The sequence below is a fragment of the Centruroides vittatus genome, unplaced genomic scaffold (assembly GCF_030686945.1).
Source record: "Centruroides vittatus isolate TY-2023 unplaced genomic scaffold, ASM3068694v2 scaffold_2520, whole genome shotgun sequence".
NCBI classification, from domain to species: Eukaryota; Metazoa; Arthropoda; class Arachnida; order Scorpiones; family Buthidae; genus Centruroides; species Centruroides vittatus.
Genome location: NW_027122689.1, coordinates 4,422 through 18,822, shown reverse-complemented (window position 1 = coordinate 18,822; position 14,401 = coordinate 4,422). Strand labels below are relative to the sequence as shown.

General features: G+C 32.0%; 2 protein-coding genes across 2 annotated transcripts in view; both read left to right on the top strand.

Moving 5' to 3' along the window:
• The window catches only part of LOC136987594 (serine/threonine-protein phosphatase 2B catalytic subunit 2-like), a gene marked incomplete at its 3' end in the record, with an annotated part of 35,953 nt that extends 23,938 nt beyond the window's left edge, over window positions 1-12,015 (top strand). The window contains 3 exon segments of the mRNA XM_067285358.1: window positions 858-1,061; window positions 6,723-6,847; window positions 11,904-12,015. Coding sequence (XP_067141459.1) covers window positions 858-1,061; window positions 6,723-6,847; window positions 11,904-12,015 — 441 coding nt within the window.
• Window positions 12,016-12,242: 227 nt separating this feature from the next.
• Window positions 12,243-13,114, top strand: LOC136987538 (chitotriosidase-1-like). The gene is made up of 3 exons (XM_067285284.1): window positions 12,243-12,275; window positions 12,638-12,980; window positions 13,014-13,114. The coding sequence occupies exons 1-3, from the start codon at window positions 12,243-12,245 to the stop codon at window positions 13,112-13,114; spliced, it is 477 nt and encodes a 158-aa protein (XP_067141385.1).
• The last annotated feature ends 1,287 nt before the right edge of the window (window positions 13,115-14,401 follow it).

The window sequence follows — 14,401 nt, the reverse complement described above, 5'->3', positions numbered from 1 at the left end:
TCTCGGGAGATGTGGCCCATTACTATTAATTGTTAAGTAATTTTGGATTATCCTTTACCAGCTGTTTGGATTTTCCTAACAAGAAATTTTTATTTACTGCCTGTGAACAAAAACTAAGACACATATTAACTACAGGATGTGTTTTATTTGTGAAAGAAAGAATATATTTTTAAAATATTGGATAATATCTCTTGGTATCCATCTGTTTTTCTATTGTCAAATATAAATTATAAATGCAACTTGAACACAAACTATATGGTGTATTTTCTCGGACACATGGCAAATTTCATCACTAAGTTTTCCTCAGTTGAGGAAAACTTAGTGATGAGTTCATCACTAAGTTTTTCTCAGAATTTCATCACTAAGTTTTTCTAAGAATTTCATCACTAAGTTTTCCTCAGTTGAGTTCCAATACACCATATAGTTTGTGTTCAAGTTGCAGAATAAGCACCGGCACGGTTTCATAAACACTACAATAAATTATAAAATTAAATTATTAATTGTTCGGCTTTGTCTAAATAGATATATGATTACTTTTAAAAGGAAAAGAATTATTATACTGAATAATGCTGAATGTTATTTTTGTAAAACATTTGTAGTGAATATGCTAAATTATTTTCTGAAATGAGATCTTTTATTCAGAGATATGATTTTAATCATATTGTTTACTGAATGACAGTTTCAGTATGACAATTCTCTGTAAATTGTATAAGATTTTTGTTCAAACATAAACTTTTATAAGTTTTTATTAATATAAAAATTTATATTAATAATAATATTATTATTAATATAAATTGATATTTCTACTAGGAATTAATTTTTATTATTACATCACTTCTGTGTTTTGTTTTCTTTAGATGTGCCATTTCCGCCTAGTCATAAATTAACAATGAATGAAGTTTTTGATCCAAAAACGAAAAAACCTCGAGTAGATATATTAAAACAACATTTCACTGTTGAGGGTAGAATTGAAGAATCTGCAGCACTTCGGATTATTAATGAAGGTGCTTCCATACTTAGACAAGAAAAAAATATGTTGGATATTGAAGCTCCTGTAACTGGCAAGTATTTTTTTAAATAATTATAACATAATTTAAATGATGATTGTGACCATAATTTGAATTATTTTAGAATACAATTAAAATTATTTGAAGCCAAATAATAAATATCTATTTATGAGTAAAATTTTCCTTATTAATGTTTATTATGAGTTGATCTGAATACAATAAATAACTAATGGATTATATATATAAGAAATTGGTACTGTCTTTTGGTGTGACAGTTAAACTCAAATACTTTTGACATTTCAAAATGTCTTCCCAGGAAAAAAAGAATACATAAAATTTAAACATTTGATTTTAAAATCTCTTTACCATATGGGAATGTTTTTAACCGAAATGTGTTCGTTTTCACACAAGTGCAATAAAGTTTTGATTTAAAACAAATATGGAAAGTGTTATCTATATATAAAATGTGAATAAAGAATAAATAATATACAAAAGTAGATTGTTAAGTTAAGGCTAAATAAAATAAAGTGTAAATGCAGTTAAAACAAAAATAAATCTAGATAAAAATTAAGGTTTTAAGTTCATATAAAGTGTTATCCATATATCAGGAATTTTGAGAGTGGGAAAGTTGCAAGGTTCTAATAAAGATAACAACTCCTACATAAACAATGTTCTGTAATCTAAACATTGCTTGAGAATGGAAGTACGATCTCACAGTAAAGTTATTTTCTAATATTTTTTTTCAATATCAGTGGAGGGTGTGTTATTTTTACCATCATTCTGGTGGTAATTTAAACAGTTTAATAACTTTCTAGATGTGGCACATATATTAAAGATCTTTGCTCCTGTTTGTGTTTGCTTTAATGGGACTGTATACACTCCAGAGTTCTTTAAAAGGGTAAGGGAATCTCTATCATTACATAGAATTCTGTGGAGTGATAGCTGTGGTCTGATGGTATGATCTTGTGTCTTCTATAAGCTCAAACTATTTGTAAGGTAACAGACCCTAAATATAGAACAGAAAGTTGTGTAAATATTAGCTTATTGTTTTTGTCGTATGAAGGGAGGTGGTGAGTGGGAAGAGAGAACTGAAGACAAGGTTGTTGATAAATTTAAGTTTGAAAATTGTATATCCATCATTGCATATGGCAGTAGCTATAATTTGCAGTTCATTTTGTATCAATGTTGGAGAAGAGTGGTACTATTATGCCTTTCAAATGAGAGTGAATATAGCTGCATTTACGTATCCAAGGGGTTGGAAGGAAGAAGCCAGTATAATATAAGGAGCAGAGTTGAATGTGTGGTGTACAGTGTAAGGTAAATGAGAGGTGGTTTTATGTAAGGCTAAATCTGAAAAAGCAGTTTTTCTGTCTTGTTCTTTCTTAACAGAATGAGATGGAGAGGTAAACAGGAATTTAACAAAAGTTGTCAATTCTTCAAAGTACCTACCCAAGTTATTAAGATATCGATATATCTAAGGTATGAAATGAGATAACAGATTGCAAGTGGTGAAGAGAAGACTTTAAATTTGATGTTTCTCATAATCAATTTGGTTTAAATTGCCAAAAAAGGTAAGCCCTTGAGATCATCCTGCTTTCTACAAATGAATAAATTTAATGCCAAAAGACAGTAAATTTCTAATGTATTTGGCATAGTAAGTGAGAATATAAAGTTCTAAACTAATGGATTTATTATTATGAGGGTTATTTTTTCAACCTCCACTGACCCACAATAAAAAAAAAAAAAAAAAAAAATGAAGAACAAAACCACTTTATTTGTGGAAGGTAGTTACAATCTTCACCTATTTTTCCGCATAACTGCCTTATTGATTCAGGCAGACATAATATCGTGACACCAGCTTTTGTATACCCATGTTGAAGAATGTTGCCACTGGGCCATTCAGCCAACCTTTAACACTGTCAGTCAGTGGTATATAGTGTGGACCTTGAAATTTGAGGAAACTTCTCACTGAGCTCAGAAATTGTAAACTGATGCCTTTCTTGCACCAATTGATCTACTTTGTCCACCAAATTGTTAGTCATCAAACACTTCCTAACTTGACTGCCCTCATCATGAACGTTGCCATGTTCTTGTTTGAATTTCCTGCACCATTCATGCACACATCTGTAGCTCTAAGTTCTCACCATACACATTACACATCCTTCTATGAATTTTACCTCCATTCAGCCCTTTGGACTGTAGAAATAAAATTACTGCTCGTACTTCACAGTTGGCAGGAGACTGGATTGGCGGTGTCATGTTTACGTGTTTATTGCAGAGTAGCAAATGTCTAAAATAGCTTGGCACAATGCTAAGTGGTGAGGGAATATACTACTCACTAGGTGTGCACCCCGTCTTTATGTCACGTGCTTCCAATTTTTTTCATGCATTTGTGCAGGTTGAAAAAAAAAACCCTCATAGATTGATTTTATACTAAGGTAGGCAAAGCAAATATCACAAACATTAATTCAAAATTAAGAAAAATCCTTATTGTGCCTAAAATTATTTTTTAAGGCAAAGAAACACAGAGGGCTGGTCTCTATAAGGTTCTTACAGATAAGGTCCCCATAATTTAATCAAGTGGTTAGTCACATATTGCTAAACAGTTTAAACATAAAGAATGTTAGGACAAATACAGTTGAGCATGCAGCCAGCTTCAAAACAGACAGGCATTGGCTTACCTGTGTGACACAGAATAATGCTCTAAGTTTTATTGAAGTAACAAACTACACTAAAAACAATTTTGTCTGGACTTGTTTAGTTGGTTAGTATCATAATCCAACAATCGCCTAAATATTTTGTTTGTAATATGGCTATAAGCAAATAATTAATACAAATAAATTTGGTACTAGAGGTAAGTGTTAGGTGCCATCTCTTATCTAAATTAATAATTATTATTAAATTATTAAAATTATAATTATTAATTTAGATAAGAGATGGCACCTAATGCTTACCTCTAGTACCAAATTTATTTGTATTAATTATTTGCTTATAGCCATATTACAGCCAAAATATTTAGGCGATCGTTGGATTATTATGTTAACTTGTCAGGCTTTGAGATGTATTTTATTTGGTTAGTATCATTGGTGGGAGCTGTTACTCAACCAGAAAAATAGAATTAAATGATGATTAGTAAAATGATTTACTTACTAAAATGATTTAGTACTAATAAACAAAATTTCACTATCTACATACATTACGTTTATTTATTAAAGTACTTGCCACTCGACTAAATAACTGGATGCATTTGAATGATTCTTTAGGCTGTTGGTCAACAAGTTTGGATAAACTCCTTGTTTTTAAATTATAAACTCCTTTTGCTTTTTCCAGAAGGGTACAACAGAGATTTTGGAGAACTTGTAAAAATGTACATCCCACTTTTGTTGTTAATGAAGCTGCCTGCTCTCTCTTCATTCACACTTCCAATGTACACAATACAAACATCATCATGATCTAAGAACCCTACACTATTAACCCTCCACTATCCAGTTCCCTGATGGTCGCTACACCAACAACATGGAAGAAACTATCACGCACATCCTCACCTGCCTTCGCCCTTCAGATGACTCACAGCAGGATGACAATACGCAAGTGTTCATCCGGAGTTCTACACTCACTCTACCTAATACAGACAATGATCATAACTTCACCTACATCGAGATAACAAAGCCCCAGGTCTTGACAGCATAACCACTAGGATGATAAAATACACATTTGAGGCCAATCCTACAGTGTTTGTCATTCTCTTCAATATCTGCTTGAACACTGGACTTTTTCCTACTCAGTGGAAAAAGGCTAGTGTCAAATTGATTTCCAAACCCACCAGCAATAACACTTACAAAAAATACAGGCTGATCTGCCTTCTCCCAACTCTGGGAAAAGTGTTAGATGGTCTAATGATTAGTAGGATCACATGGCATTTACACAAGCTTAGAGCCCTGCATCAGAATCAGTTCGGCTTCTCTAAAAACAAAGGTACAGTAGATGCCATCCATCAGGTCGTTAACTACATCCACGAGGCTAAACAAAACAATCATCATACCACAATTATTACTATTGACTTTAGAGGTGCCTTCAAATCATGCCTGGTGGCCTTCTATCCTGCATGCTCATCACTGCCCTCAAAATCTTTATAAACTTCTTCAATCCTATCTTAGCAACAGGAGTGCAGGTGTTTATACAACACAAAATAACATAGTCATACCCATAACTCAAGGCTGTCCTCAGGGATCCAGATCTGGGTCCTGGTCTCTGGAACATAGCCTATAACTCTATTCTGCACTTAAACAACACCCTGCCTCCTGGCTGCAACATACAGGGCTATGCGGACAATAATTATCCTAGCTTCACACAGGAACAGTGAACGCTTACAGGACATATGCAATGACATTCTCAATAACATTCACCAGTGGAGTATTAAACATAGGCAAACCATTAACATAGATAAATGCGAAGCATGATAGTTGGTAGGAATGCACCACTTGTCAGGAAGCTTACCCTTCAAATAGGTGCTCACACAATAAAGCAAACAACGGAAATTAAATATTTAGGTGTTATTCTTGACGAGCGACTTAACTTCACACCCCACGTCAAATGCGTCACGAACAAAGCTAAAAAGACAGCCAACCCTCATTAGTATTGCTCAGAACACTCGGCCCTAACACTACTAAGCTTATTTACAGGGGTGCAATTCAGCCAGCACTCTTCTATGCTGTAGAGATCTGGGGCCACATAGCTGCCAAAGTCCATAACCACAAAAAACTGTTATCTGTTCAAAGGATTGCAGCTCTCCGCATTTGTAAGGCTTATAGGACTGCACCTACTAGTGCCCTTTTGGTAATGTCAGGATTGACCCCTATTGACTTAGAAATTGAATCTTCTTCAGGAAAAAAATCAAATGATCTCGATTTTTATTCCTGAAGGTCATTCAAATGGCCAAAAACATTCAATTAATTAATAAAAAGCTGCATTTTAAAGGTTTTTTTTGTTGATGTTTGGTTATAACAAATTTTTGACTAGTAACATATTTTATTTTGTTATCCATAAATACTTTTTATGATAAAAATAAATAAAAATGAAGATGTTTCTGATATTTCTGACCAAGATCAATGAAAAAAAAAAGCTCAAAAGGTGATGATACTTTGTAAAAGAAAATCACCCTGGTTTAACTAAAATTAATATTAATGCCTAATACAGTACTTTTAATTGTGACTGTTAGTTAATTATTGATTGCTTTAATAAACATATTTCTCTTAGTATTGAAAAAGAATAGTACACTTTTGTTAATTTTTGGAATCTAACCTTTGTTTTGTATTAGTCCTTTGTTTCATATAGCTTGAATTTGCATAACATGGCACTAAAAAAGTGCCATGTTATGCAAATCCAAGCTACTGGAATGTAACTACCGTGTTATATGAGGGATAATTGTATATCATAATTGGCAACAAATAGCATGATATTAAGGAACAGAATTTTAAGTTAACATTTTAAACTTTACAAACTGAATTTAGCCAATGTTCAAAGTGTAACAAAAACAAATTGTAACCTGAAGCAGGTCACTGAAAGAGACCAAAAATGTTTGAGATAATAATAAATGCTTATTCCTGGGAATGGGAGAAAGGCACAGTGGTATGAGCATAAGATCTTAAGTTATTTCCAATTTTTCTAAAGTTCTCATAAAAAGTTTATTTAAGTTAATTTTATTTTATTTTTCAGTATGTGGTGATATTCACGGACAGTTTTTTGATTTGATGAAATTATTTGAAGTAGGAGGATCGCCAGCTTCAACTAAATATTTGTTTTTAGGTGATTATGTAGACAGAGGATACTTCAGTATAGAGGTAAATTTAATTTTTTTTCTTTTGATGAATTTAGGTGATCACTCTGCAATTGTATTGCATTAATCAACATAACATAGAATTAATGAAAGCACCATATAGATTAAGTATTAGTTATGTACTAAACAAATATCAGTTATTAAAAGCTTTATTTCATTTAACTTATTGCAATATGCAATAATGCAGCAATTTTGTAAATAGTAATTTTAATTTTTATGAATGGTGTTAACGTTAAAACATTCTAAAAGATGTTCTATTACATACACAAGTTATTATCCAAGCTAGACTTGTAATAATATTACACTGTATTTTTCATTATCCTTTTATATATGACTTCTAAATTTTGTTTTGTGTGTCTGCTCAGTTGTTTGTCTTCCTTTAATTGTTTTTTTTTTTTTTACTTTTTAAACTATACAAATTTTCTTTATTTAGTGCATTTCTAACATAAGCATATAAAAAGATCATAGGCACTACTTTCTTAAATTGATAGTAACAATCATATAAATATGATTTTATTCAGCAATTTAATAAAGAAAATGTATAATTGTGTATATATGGGCCTGTAAACTCAAAATTGGCTTTACTTAGGAATATCAAGTTTTCTTATGACTTCTTTGATGTATGTCTGTATGACTTTCATTATTATTGCCATGCTTTTGCAATGTGTCTCATGCACAAACTCTACCACTTGTTGGTCATCTTTTTCAAAGCAACCAAATTTCAGCCCATGAAGCTATTTACATGTCTGATGAAACTGTTTCAGTAAGGACTTTATTTTCTCCAATCACATATGCTTTTCTCAGACACACTGAGCATAAGGACAACCATGCTATTGTTGTTTTTCTCAGTGTATTTGATGCACATAAGCATGAACTTCATATCAAAGCTTCTACAAGGATGTTCAGATACTCATTTTGACTGGGTCGGTTTTTGCTTCAGCCTAATCTTCATTCGACAGTTCATTTCCATCTATTAAGAAAATTCATCAACTACCTGTAATATTGTAATATGGGTATTTTTGTAATCTTGCAAGAGTGAAATATGGAGCATAGAATGTCACACCATAGTTTAAGATTATTTTAATATAAGAATATAATTATTTACAAAGAATATCACACCATAATTTATTTTAGGCAAAATACACTTCAGGAACATGATTAGCTGCATGAAATGGTCATTTTTTTTGTATTTGTATTTAGATTGAATATAAACTTATAAAGCTGGAATATCAGTCAATAACTCACACAGACTCCCTCAGTACTTACTCCAGCACTCAATTTAATGGTCACACAGACGTTTTTGGCATTTTTGGGACCTTTGTCAGGTAGTACAGCCATTCCATCAATCTAAATGAATACATAATAAATTAAAAAGCATTCTATAAGAACATTCCATTGGCAGAGTGACATAATTTAAAAAGAACATTTCCATACAGAATTTAAAAGGAACATTTTCATATGGGTTTTCAAAAATAAAATTGATATAAAATAAATTGTTTTAAACTAAAGAACTTACTATCATTAAAAATTCAGTGAATAAAGAATGTATTTCCATGCTTTCAGTAGTATAATGCTATTACTGTTATGCACATTCCTAATAGAGTAGCCTGAGGCTATGAATATTTATAGAGCTACTCAATTGAGAATATCAATCAAGTAGCTCTATAATTAAAATAAGAAAATATCAACAGTTAGATTCTAAACAAATGTGAGACTACGAGGGCACAGGGTCAGTACCCTAATTGCCACTTACACATAGAGTTGGTAAAACTTGCCCACTTTGTCTTTTGGATGGTTTTTAACAAGTGGTGAGAGAGATGAGCAAGTCAACAGGTGTCCTTGGATAGACAGGAGACAGGTTTAACAAATAAAACAAGCATTTATTATATTACTAACTATAAGATACAGGTACAGGATGCGACATAAAGTTCGATACATAGACAGCTTATATGCAGCTACTTGCAATTATATAGTCTAATATTTTACAGGAGTACTATCTACCAGCTAGGCCTATTTTGCAAGAGAAAGAGAGAGAGAGAGAGTTTGCTGTCCACTGATAATTACCTCTAATGTTGGTGGAGAGCTATATGCAGTGATAACAGTCCTATATGGAAGTGTTGGGTGTCCTCGATGTCTTCTCGCTCAGGATCGGGATAGGAGACCAAGATGGACACTAATACCAAAAAATAACTTTCAAGTGTAAACTTCCGAGCTTCCGGTGGCTCGCGCTTTTATACACTTAGCATGAGAAATGAGTCATATGATCGTCTTGCAGGTGTGCGATGACTTGCATTTTCGCCAGGTTGTTTCATAACAATGTGCTAACTTTCACATCGGATTGTTGACTTCAGCGGTGATGTCCAACCTGATTCTCTGCGAGGAGAGTTTTTTCTATTGGGGATATTTACATTTTGGAAAAACAGTTAACATTAATTTTCTTTCGATCCCCTTAAAAATCTGCGGGCTCACACAAGACATTATGAATAGTTCTCTAAAAGTTATTATATAAAGACAGGAGAATTAGCAGAAACTCATTAGTTTCTAAGATACAAATTCAGGTAGTAGTGTTTAAGAAATGGATTGACATACATAACATGGACAGGTGAGAACTAAAGGCAAAGTGTGCATACGTGTATTTTTTGGTAGCTTTGGGAAAAATTGCAATAGATGACCATTTTCAGCACATGAAGGATTTTTTTATGTTTTCAAATGCTCTTAATGACATCAGACAAGTGAAAAGCCATCTGGCTTAAATATTGATATTTGATCTAACAATCCATGTATTAGCAATTGAAAGTTACAATATTAAAAAATTCAGGCTTTACTTAGAACATTTATTACCAGTTTCATCAAACTTCATTAAACTTTAACATATGCATTAAACCTGATTAACAAGTGTGTGTTTCATAAAACCTTCTTAATGTTAATGAAGCATTAAACTACCCATTATTTTAATGCTCCGAAGTCAGATCTTTAAAGTTCTAATATTTAAATCACGCTACTGAACTATGATGGAGTTTAATGCAAAACTGTTGTATGTTAGTATATCGAAAATGTAGAACCATAAAAAAATAGTTACTGTTTGAACAGACAGTTTTGTACTTTTGAATGGTGATTGCTTTTGTGACCAGAGGGTTGGCACCAGACCGGTGATGCCTATATTAGGACTGACACCACTGTATCCTTTAAGGCTGATACAGAAACCTTTGGTTGCTATTCCAATTGTGCACTAGTGGTCATGTACGTAAACACTAGGAGTCCAGGATGGAGACAGACCAAGAGACAACACAGCTGAAAGAAGTGCACACTTCAACTTATTTATAAAGGAAAAATACCCATTTATTTTTATATGTTATATACACATATATATAGAATAACAGAGCATTCTGTTTAGCTTTTACACAGTGTCTAAAAATTGGATAAAGCTATATAGCATAACAAGATTGAGATAGTATGTAAGTTAACAAGTTCCTAGCTGAGAGAGAGCTTACAATATTACATGCGATGCGAAATACCTTGATTGTGTGTTGATTGTCGAAGTCATAGATTGAAGATCATAGATGAACGGGATCATCCTGGATCATGGAGAGAATTTGAGTTTGTTATGTTGGCTTGTCAGGTTCGGAGAACAACAGAAACAGACAGGAATGATTGAGGAATTGGTGGAAGGGTAGACAAAAGGATTGGCGATGGAGCACTCACATAAAAAAGGAGGTGGATCGGTGAACTCTCAGACTCTCGATGACCTTCTTGTCCTCAATTCAATCCTTATATATTGGGGGTCCCTTTTTATGCCCTCTTTTTAGCCACGTTACTAATTTCGACCAATAGTGAATACCTGTTGTTAGTTCCTAGTGAAACATTTGATGAGTCCTCTGGGAAGGGAAGTGACTCCGAGGAGAGAGATGCGATCATCCTCTGGTAATTAAATTCAAAAAATTTTGTTTTTGCTGGGTTTTGAACCAATTTAACATTCAAAAGATGAAAAATTTTCTCTCAAAAATTTTGTCAAGTCCAGTCCTTCACACTTTATCATTCTTTTAATAACACTTACATTTCTTAAAATCAAGTGCAAGTTTTACTCGTGGTTTTTTTTTAATTACATTTTTTATATTTATGAACCAAGTCAATAAAAACATTCTTTTCTACATTTGTGTAATTTGAAGTTTTTACTTGTTTTGAGTTTGTTTAAGCAATGATTGCACTTGTTGGACTTGACACAAAAGAATTTGAAGTAAAAGAACTATGAGGAGTTAATTACATCTTTTGATGGGAGAAAGCTGTTAGGAAGTGGCTTGTTAAATTCAGTTAGAGAATGTTGGCAAAATGTAACTTTCTAATGAAACAAGAATTATTTTAATAAAAATTTTTGAAAACTGCATTTGCTATTATAAGCACAGTTTCACCAACTATTATGAATGATGAAGGTTAGCAAAACCAGCCATTAGTTCAAATATAAATAAAAGTGATTGATTTTTACATTCAGAATAAAACAAAATCTAAACAATAATCATACTGAAAAACTTTTTAAATAATAAATAAAAATACCTGACCAAAATGTCAAGACCCAGTAGTAGAATTTCGTGATAAAATTAATTGTATTTTTGTGTATTTAACACAAGAGCATATGACTTGCAGAAAATTGCTAGAACAGAAATAAAATTTTGGCATAACCTGTATCAGCCATTGCTCCATAGTTATGAGTTTGCAATTGAAATTTAAAATTGGTGTATAATCTACTGTATTGCATAACTAGCATACCCCTTCAAGTTGCCTTTTTAACACAAATAATGAGGATATTAAACTAATTACTGTATTTTTATGTGTATAAAGTTCTGTAGTTAATTTTAAAATTAGTTACATAAGCATTTGGTTTCTGATATAATTATTGTCTACATCTAAGTTATAAATTTATATTTTCTTTTTTGTCAAATGACTCTATATAACACACAAAAATCATTAAAAATAAACATTTTTATAATTGGATAATAATTATTCGTATTAGAATACCAAAATGACAAAATAAGTTTTAGAATTTTCTAAATATTTTTTCTTTTCAGTGTGTTTTATATCTTTGGGCATTAAAAATTACTTTTCCTACAACATTATTCTTATTAAGAGGAAATCATGAATGTAGGCATTTAACAGAATATTTTACTTTTAAAACAGAATGTGAGTATACTGTATTTTGAAATATAATAATTTAATGTAGTAATTTATATATAATGTTTCATTGTAAAATATATTTTCCAATATATCCTTTGAAAGTTACTTTTATTATGAAATATTGTTGAATATTTCTGTAAATTACACACACCCTGTTTACTTACTGTATGATTACTATTTTAAATACTCCAACTTTGCATTTGACATAAATTAAAATTTAATGGAAAAAACAAATGTTTTCTACCATTTACAGTAGTCATCTTCAGGTTTAAGGGAATTCCACACAAAGAACAAAATGGGAATGGAACAAGGGCATCGCCAGCCAATGGGCCGGGGGGGGCAAGATGATATAAATTGATAGAGGATATGAATTGTATGTAGGTAAAATAAAAACGATTCATAAATCTTAAGAAGCTTAAGAAGATTATTTTAATTAAAACATAATCTTCTTGGGTTTTTCGCACGGGAATTATAAATCGGGCAATAAATGACTTAGCATTTAAATAATTTTTTTCGCATGTCTAGGGAGGGGCAACTGCCCCTCTGCCCCCCTCTGGCGACGCCCTTGGAATGAAACACAATATTTACAAGCTGATTGAACAAAGTTTCAGAAATGTCATTTACATAGCAGCCACTGGATGTACCAAAGATAGCAAGATGTGTCAATTTTGTCAATCTAATGTCTTATGATTATCATGATTATTCCCAGAATTTGCCATTTACTGGACATAATAGTCCATTATTTAGAAGAAGTATTGAGAGAGGTTATTTTGCCACTCCAAACACGGCATGTTCTTCACAATATTGGTTGGAGAAAAGTTTACTGAGATCAAAATTATTAGTGGGAATTTCAATGTATTCACATAGTTATAAATTAGCCGTTCCTTATATGCATGGTTTCAATGCTCCAGTTGTTGGTACTGATCTTGGAGAGTTAACATATCCTGAGGTATGTAACTTTTTAAAAGAAAGTGGAATTTGTGTTTTTGATAAAGAAAGTTAAGTTCCTTACACTTATAAAAACCTAGGTTGGATTGGTAATGATGATTATCAAAAGGTTTCACCTCTTATACCTCTTTTATATCTGTGTGTGGAATTCTCTTAAACCTGAAGATGATTGTTATATTTAGAGAATAATTATCAATCTTAATCCTGCTGAGGGTATTTCTTTATAACTTGTGAGTGTGCTGAAGCAGTTTTGAAATAATTTACATAACTTAAGATTTTTACAATTCATAGGGCTTTTTCTAATTGTTTATTTTTTTTAAAAAATAATAATAAAATGATGTTTTAAAAGTTTAATATACAAAGTGATGATGGCATATACCAGCAAAAAGATAATCATTTAAGAAACTTAGTTTCATGGTTTAACTTTACTAAAATTAAACACTTTTAATAAACAACTTGAATATTTTTCACATATAAAAAAAAATGCCTTTATCAGGAAAGGATTTTAGAACATACAACACATTTATCACTGATAATTTAAATTGAAATTGTTCTAAGTAAAAATTAATATATCAACCAATTAGTATCTGTTTTATAAAAATAACAAATACATAACATAAAAATAGTGAAAAGTTTAACAGCTGTGTAAATTTCTAAAGGACTCATCTTCCTGTGTATGACTAGGTTAGTCTTCAAAATTGCAGTAAAATACATACCAGTTAATGGGATTTGCTTTGCATTTTCTTATTGGTAAGACAGTTCTTCATTCTATTCTTTCTGTCATCTTTGATACTTCTCTCTTTATCATCTGTTTTCCACTTTCTTTAGTGTAAGTTAGTTTTAGGGATTAGTTATGAGGAAATATTTGTGGGTTTGGGTCATACATAATCGTGAGTTCTTTGTACATATCGTGATATTTTGGGTTACTGCTGGAGTATCCATCCTAGAGAGGGGATCTTTAGTCTTCCATCAGGATGGATAAGGGGTGTTTATTGTATGTGGGTGGTGATGGTGGAGGCACGTATACAAGACACCTTTACAAATAAAAAGTCCATTTATTTGAAATAAAGGATTTACTTACATTATTTTAAAGAGCAGATCTTTCCACAAATGGCAACAATCGTGAAAAAGTTTGTTAAAGTAGATGTTCCACTTTTTGGAAGAAGTTACGAAAACAGCTCTGGGACAGCGGAGAGGTGGTGCTCGGTGGATGGACGCACAAGGCCAGGTGTCTGCTAAACAGAGATGAAGAAATGTCAGCATTACTAGAGCAATGTTGATGTTGCTTCTGGAGTAGAGTGACACGGGCTCAATCCAATGATACAATAAATAAAAAAAACTGCATTTCTGTTGTTGCTCTATCTCTGTGCACTGTGTCTTTGAAGTCCAGGGATTATATAGGATTCCTCCCCAAATCTCTTCCCTTAATTGAGATTGAGTTTGG

Excerpts from the sequence above, each read along its gene's own strand:
- LOC136987538 (XM_067285284.1), top strand. The coding sequence starts at position 12,243 with ATGTTTTCTACCATTTACAGTAGTCATCTTCAG. Across the intron at positions 12,276-12,637 it reads TTTACAGTAGTCATCTTCAG|CAGCCACTGGATGTACCAAA; the intron begins GTTTAAGGGAAT and ends TCATTTACATAG. Across the intron at positions 12,981-13,013 it reads ATGTAACTTTTTAAAAGAAA|TTCCTTACACTTATAAAAAC; the intron begins GTGGAATTTGTG and ends AAGAAAGTTAAG.